This window comes from Pistacia vera, unplaced genomic scaffold (assembly GCF_008641045.1).
Source record: "Pistacia vera cultivar Batoury unplaced genomic scaffold, PisVer_v2 Contig124, whole genome shotgun sequence".
NCBI classification, from domain to species: domain Eukaryota; kingdom Viridiplantae; phylum Streptophyta; class Magnoliopsida; order Sapindales; family Anacardiaceae; genus Pistacia; species Pistacia vera.
In genome coordinates this window covers 922,816-930,712 of record NW_022195293.1, presented here as the reverse complement: position 1 = coordinate 930,712, position 7,897 = coordinate 922,816, and the positions used below count along the sequence as shown (strand labels likewise).

General features: G+C 44.6%; 1 protein-coding gene across 1 annotated transcript; it reads left to right on the top strand.

Moving 5' to 3' along the window:
* The first annotated feature begins 6,583 nt into the window (after window positions 1–6,583).
* LOC116117992 lies at window positions 6,584–7,252 on the top strand. The gene has a single exon (XM_031403975.1). The coding sequence runs from the start codon at window positions 6,584–6,586 to the stop codon at window positions 7,250–7,252; it is 669 nt and encodes a 222-aa protein (XP_031259835.1).
* Window positions 7,253–7,897: the final 645 nt, after the last annotated feature.

Below are 7,897 nucleotides of genomic sequence, written 5' to 3'. Positions count from 1 at the left end.
GAAATCTCCATTCGTGTGGTACTCATGGTGTAGTGTTTGGGAATTGATAAGGTATTTGAATGGAATACGAACCCTAGATTTTCTAGGAATAGACAGATTAAAGAATCCCCAAAAAACAGATTTCGACGAAACCCTAGATTTTCAATAGAACCCCTAAATCGAAGAAATCTTGACTTAAATTCAAGATCTAATCACCCTTAAGTACTAAGGAACACAAAGATCAAGAAACCCCCAATTTTCTACGAACCCTAGATTCCAAGAAAATCAATTTGATCGACACAAAACCTTAGAAATTAAGGCTCTGATACCACTGTTACAATTCTTTAATCACAAACCTGCTTCAAATCTAATCAATCAAACACAAGGATCAAACCAAGCAATCACAAAGAAATCAGACACATAATATACCGTGGTTCGCCTATTCAAGAATGAATAGGCTACGTCCACGTTGAGCTCCACAATTGATGGGGCTCTCTACACTAATTGATTCCAAAGATCCAATTACAAACACAATCAAGATTCAATCCCTACTTACTTCACTCAAACTCCCTTAGAAAATCTAAACAGAACTGCAATCTTCACCCTAGGAAAAACTCTATCTTGGTATCCCTAGCCTGAGAGTAAACAGACCCTCTATGAGTAATTTACAAAGAAATCTTCACTTGATTACAGCAGATTTTACAAAGAAGTATAACAGGACTTTAAGCTCTAACAATGGCAAAAGTCAAATACTGGAGAGAGACTAAGTGTTTTGTTTACCAACCCACTTTTTAGACTGTTTTATATGGCTATATGTGTGACTTAATAATAGGCATTGGATCAGCTTTATAATCAATGGCTCAGATCTTGGATGGTTGAACAATGCGGCACCGTTTGAATTAAGTGAATATGCTGAAGCACAAGACGTCACCGTTTCTGGCTTCATCATCAACAGATTAATTAAAGAATTATTTTTTCTACTATTATCAAAATAATTTTATTTTTCTGGCTCCTAAGTTTGCTTATGGGAAATTGAATTTAATTGGCTTTATTCAATAAATATGAGCCCCATCTTCCTTCTCCTTTCCTAGGATGACATTGTGTATCATTCTAAATGTTGGCAAGGGGCGTTTGGTTTGGTGATGTCTAAAAGGAATGGATGAATGTCAAAACGAAGTTTATATAAAAGCACTAGGTTCGAAATGAGGACTACTTGCATAATACACTCAAAAGTCTCTATTGAACCTCTTAACCATCCATATGTAGTTGTTAAAAACATTTATTATTGAAAACTTATCTATATCTCTTATTCAGCGGGATTTTGATATTTATAAATGGGTTTTATGATATTTAGTATTTGCCCAACAAGTTTTTTGATATTTATTAATGGGTTTTATGATATTTAGTATTTGCCCAACAAGCTTTTGTAAAATGGGTTTTATTGGTTAGAAGAAGTGGTTGATGGCTGGCAGGAGCCGTCATCCTTTGTATTTAATTTGAGTCCACTCCAGGCATTAATCATTCCATGCCCTGCCCTTTTTCTTTTTTGTCAGAATGAAATATCCATTCCACAACAAACAATCATACATAACATAAGAGAAAACAACATATATATGAAAGCCATAAAATAAACATCAAGCAACCTAATCCAACTCGAAATTAATATCGCAGGCAAATCCTCAAAATACTCTGTGCATGCCCTGTCCATTTGATGTGCATACTGTGATACTTTGTTCTATTTTCAACAAGGCCCATATGCTGTGTCTGCTGCTGCACGTGTTTATGTTTGTGCTGGTGTCCAACTTGGTCTATGGGCTTATTCGATTCGGCCTGTAAAATCTGTTGGTTCTGTTAGTCTAGCCCAAAAATTTGTCCTTGTATTATGGTACAGGCCCAATTTGTTTTTTATTTTAGTGGATTGTATTTGGGTTCTGCTTCAACTGACCCAATCAATTTTAATATGCTTCAGCCCCCATAAAACGTCGCCAATTCCCCTGAATAGCCTCCCCACATTGAGGAGGCTTTGGCAATATAATTATATAAATCCTTGTTTTTGGGGGTATGTACATAATTTTTTTATTATTAGGGGTAATTAAAATTATCTTGGATACCCAGAATCAGAACCAAAACCTATGTTTCAAGTTCCAGTTCCTTTGAATTTGGGTAGGTATCTAAAGCCGCTCACCCTTAGATATAAGAATCATTTGACGAGTATATAGATAATGTAATATACTAATCTTATTTGACATTTTTTTAATAAAATAATTGACAAATCAATTAAAAGATAAAACAAATTTATCATAATATATTATTAACGATGAACATATAAATGACATGATACGACTATCTTATTTAAGATTTTTATATTTAATCAATTGGTACTACAACCTGATAGTTATGCATCAGTACCTCATTATCAAGTCACCAATATGTGAATTGGGCCAGCTGCTAAGTATACCTTAATACTTTATATCAACCTTCCTAGTTTATGTCTAAATTGGGTCCAGTTGTTAACAAATATGGGGACTTTTGAGTGTCAGACGTATTAGGGTCAAAAATCGTCCTTGGCCCAAACAGGAAAACAGGACCACCAATGAAGAAAAGACTAGGCCTAGTCCTAAAGAGGCCCAAGCCAAATTAGTCCCATTTGATATGAGATACGACCGGCCCAAACAATCTGGGCACGGGCCTCCCAGTTCCAGCTCATTTCATGGGCCTATAGGTGAGTTCAGAGCCCACGGCCCCCACTGATCATTTTCCTGTTCCTATTCAATCTCCTATTTGAAGTCACTTTCCTATTCCTAGTCACTTTCCTACTCAAAGTGATTTTCCTGTTCAGATCACCTTCCTATTCGGAAGCAGGTAAGACAGCTCACCACCGCCCTAACTTTTCTAGGGTTTGCATCAGAGTTACACTCGGACTCCTACTCCTACCAGGATTGGGAGACTAGACAGTCACTATATAAACAAAGGTCAGCCCTCTCACAAAAGACACAACATTACACCTTCACATCCAAAGCTTCTACTTGGGAGCTTTACATCACTGTCGTAGTCACAGTCTCCGATTAGACTTCTGGTAATCTCTTTACTCCCTAGCCCTCACTATATTAGCCTCTTTCAACCTTGCTGACTAAAGTGTCGGAGTGCCTACGGTAAACACCACCCCAGTGTTTCTCGTTCACTTCACGCGTTTGTTTCTTTACGTGTGTAGGTGCAGCGGATCGCTAATGGCCTCAACCTCACCGGATCAGACCCCCCTTCCGTACATGAATATTTTTACGTCTACAGTTTGGCACCCACCATGGAGCCTCTAGCAATCATTCGGCTCGACGAACCTTGCTACGTAAAGGAACTTTCCATGGCTGACAACTCCGACAACGCTAATTCCGGCCTCGAGGCCAAACTGGAAACTCTAACCACTCTCATGCAACAGAACTCGGACGAGGTAGCCGCATTGGAAGCCGAGAACAATACACTCTGAACAGAAAACGCGTCCATCAAGTCAGAAAACCAGTCTCTCAAGGCGAAGGTGAGTCAATTATACGATATAGAGTTCCTGCCTGGCCAGGCACCCCCCAATCGGTTACGCACCCCTGTTCCGTCCGTGCAACCTCTCCTTACGCCAGGGTACCGACCCTCAGTCTCCGGCAAAATGCCGCGTCTGCTAAACCTGTCTGCGGTTGACGATTTTGTCCTGATTCATGGAGATAAAGATATGCATGTAGAACATCATTCAGCCGATTCATCCCAGTATCAAGATCAAGACGATCCGGTGGCAGAAAGCCCTCATCCACAAGATCAGCCCAATCTGACCATCCCACCTTACATCTAGTCAACCATCCCAACACATACCCCATTCAGCTCGGCTCATCCTCACAGGATGAATGGCCAAACTACACAGACCAAAGCACCCGAGCCCATCCATCCTGACCAACCGAATGACTATCAGAGGACTCCCCTGACCATTCATGTGGGGCGAAACACCAGAACAGTTACCATGGGAGTCATCCAACCGGAAGGAATGAATGAAGATCTATGCTACCAGGGAACGCACGAAGGAACAACTCGTCAGACCACCCTACGAGGGATGACCCAACGGAATGTATCAAAGACAATTGCAAAGGCTGACTCGGTCATGCGGGATGACCTAGTGGCGTCCCCTTCTCATATGGAACAGGTACTAGCCAAGAGATTGGCCGACATGGAAGCAGTGATGCGATGCATTCCAGGAATGCCAGTCCCAACCAAGAAGAGCAAGCCCCATTGTTACGCGGATTCACCCTTCGTGGATGAGATCGCCCTAGCCGATATGCCTTAGAAGTTCACTATCCCCAACACGAAACTGTACAATGGCACAACTGATCCAGACAATCACATAGCCTCGTACAAGCAACGGATGTTCACNTGATTTTCCTGTTCAGATCACCTTCCTATTCGGATGCAGGTAAGACAGCTCACCACCGCCCTAACTTTTCTAGGGTTTGCATCAGAGTTACACTCGGACTCCCACTCCTATCAGGATTGGGAGACTAGACAGTCACTATATAAACAAAGGTCAGCCCTCTCACAAAAGACACAACATTACACCTTCACATCCAAAGCTTCTACTTGGGAGCTTTACATCACTGTCGTAGTCACAGTCTCCGATTAGACTTCTGGTAACCTCTTTACTCCCTAGCCCTCACTATACTAGCCCCTTTCAACCTTGCTGACTAGAGTGTCGGAGTGCCTACGGTAAACACCACCCCGGTGTTTCTCGTTCGCTTCACGCGTTTGTTTCTTTACGTGTGTAGGTGCAGCGGATCGCTAATGGCCTCAACCTCACCAGATCAGACCCCCCTTCCGTACAGAAAGATTTTTACGTCTACAGTTTGGCACCCACCGTGGAGCCTCTAGCAATCATTCGGCTCGACGAACCATGCTACGTAAAAGAACTTTCCATGGCTGACAACTCCGACAACGCTAATTCTGGCCTCGAGGCCAAACTGGAAACTCTAACCACTCTCATGCAACAGAACTCGGACGAGGTAGCCGCATTGGAAGCCGAGAACAATACACTCCGGACAGAAAACGCGTCCATCAAGTCAGAAAACCAATCTCTCAAGGCGAAGGTGAGTCAATTATACGATATAGAGTTCCTGCCTGGCCAGGCACCCCCCAATCGGTTACGCACCCCTGTTCCGTCCATGCAACCTCTCCTTACGCCAGGGTGCCGACCCTCGGTCTCCGGCAAAAGGCCACGTCTGCTAAACCTGTCTGCGATTGACGATTCTGTCCTGATTCATGGAGATAAAGATATGCCTGTAGAACATCATTCAGCCGATTCATCCCAGCATCAAGATCAAGACGATCCGGTGGCAGAAAGCCCTCATCCACAAGATCAGCCCAATCCAACCATCCCAACACATACCCTATTCGGCTCGGCTCATCCTCACGGGATGAATGGCCAAACTACATAGACCACAGCACCCGAGCCCATCCATCCTGACCAACCGAATGACTATCAGAGGACTCCTCTGACCATTCATGTGGGGCGAAACACAAGAACAGTTACCATGGGAGTCATCCAACCGGAAGGAATGAACGAAGATCTATGCTACCAGGGAACGCACGAAGGAACAACTCGTCAGACCACCCCACGAGGGATGACCCAACGGAATGTATCAAAGACAATTGCAAAGGCTGACTCGGTCATGCGGGATGACCTAGTGGCGTCCCCTTCTCATATGGAATAGGTACTAGCCAAGAGATTGGCCGACGTGGAAGCAGTGATGCGATGCATTCCAGGAATCCCGGTCCCAACCAAGAAGAGCAGGCCCTATTGTTACGCGGATTCACCCTTCGTGGATGAGATCGCCCTAGCCGATATGCCTTAGAAGTTCACTATCCCCAACACGAAACTGTACAATGGCACAACTGATCCAGACAATCACATAGCCTCGTACAAGCAACGGATGTTTACCGTCTCAATACCCTGACCGCTTAGGGAAGCCTGCACATGCAAAAGTTTCGGTTCGAGCTTATCCAGCCCAACACTCCAATGGTACACGAATCTCCCGAACGGATCCATCGACTCATTCGCTTAACTTACCGACACATTTGTGGAACAGTTCGCCAGCAGCAAGAAACTCAAAAGCTGTCGGCAGACCTATACAGAGTTTACCAGAGAAGGGGCGAGCCATTGAGAGAGTATGTCAGCAGGTTTAACAAAGAGAAGATCTTCATCCCTGCATGTAACCTTGAGACAGCCGTAGATGCCTTCAGGAAGGGTCTCCTCCCGGATGGAGAACTATACAAAGAACTTACAAAGTTGGGATGCAACACAATGGAAGACGCCCTGGCCCGGGTAGTGATCCAAATAAGATGGGAAAAAGATGAGATAAACTGAAGGATTCATTCCAGATACGATTCAAGGCGGGATGACAGGAAGCCAGAGCCGAGGCCAGCGGAGCACTACCAACAAGCCCTGACACGTAATTCGAGTAGAGTCAGGAAACTGTATGATCGTCAGCCAACAAGAACCGAGGGCAGATAGTTCAGATCGAACCGGTACAAAATACCGGAATACAGCCTCAATGTTGAACCAACCTAAGTCGTCGTGATCATGAAGGGAATGGGATCCACTATTAAGTGGCCAGGCAAGCTCAATCCGGAGATAAGGAGAGACAAGACCAAATGGTGCGAGTTCCATGGCGATCATGGGCACAACACCACAGACTGCATTGCCTTACGGCTAGAGGTCGCTGCACTTCTAAAAATGGGACATCTCCGGGATCTGCTAACCGATAAGGGGAAGAGCACCATTAGCCATAAAGGTTCAAAAGAACCATCACCACCTCCGCGAGAACCTACGCCAAAAGGTTTTTGTTCGCTCATCTCTGGAGGATCAGAGATCAGTGGGGTAAGTTACTCATCGGCCAAACGGTATGCCAGAGCCAACCACCACCATGAAGTCCAATCCATCCATCCGGTCTCACGGTCACACACTCATCAGGTAATTCAATTTGAAGATGACAAACCGATCACCTTGGCCGCTCCTCATCACGATGCCCTAGTCATCTCCCTGCAGGTCACCAACATCCTAGTGAAAAGAGTATTCGTAGATGGAGGCTCTTCAGCAAACATCCTATTCCTCGAAACAGTGAAGGCTATGGGATTAGAAGAGGCAAACATCAACAGGCGGCCGACGTTGCTAGTTGGTTTCAGCTTTGAGCAGAAGTATACTATCGTGGAGATCGTCCTCCCTATCTACGCTGGTAGAGTGAACAAATAGACTATTTTTTTGGTAATCAATTGCCCCTCGCCATACAACATCATCTTGGGCTGACCTTGGATCCATAACATGCAGGCAGTCCCATCTACCTTCCACCAGACGATCAGATTTCCAACCAAGTTGAGGGTACGAGAGATCAGGGGTGAACCCAAAACTTTCAGGGATTGCTACAAGAATGCCTTCAAAGGCAAGGGTAACTCTTCGTAGCAATTATAGTCTCATCCAACCCCACTGACCGATCCAGATCAACCATCTATGGAAGAGTTGGATGAAGTACAGATATATCCGGACGATCCCGAGAGAAAGACACACATAGGGTCCCACCTGAAGCCCGAGGCAAGAGAGAAGCTGATAGAATTCCTCAAACAGAACCAAGACTATTTCGCCTGGTCCCTCGCCGACATGACCGGAGTCAGTCCGGAAGCAATGGTCCATCAGCTCAAGGTAGACCCAGATCACCCAATAGTGAAACAGAAGAGAAGGAAATTCACACCAGAGCATAATCAAATTGTCAACGAAGAGGTTGAGAAGCTCTTGAGCAATGGTATGATCAAAGAGGTCCACTACCCCGAATGGCTAGCAAATGTCGTGGTCGTAAAGAAGAACAGGAAATGGAGAGTGTGCATCGACTTCACGGACTTAAAT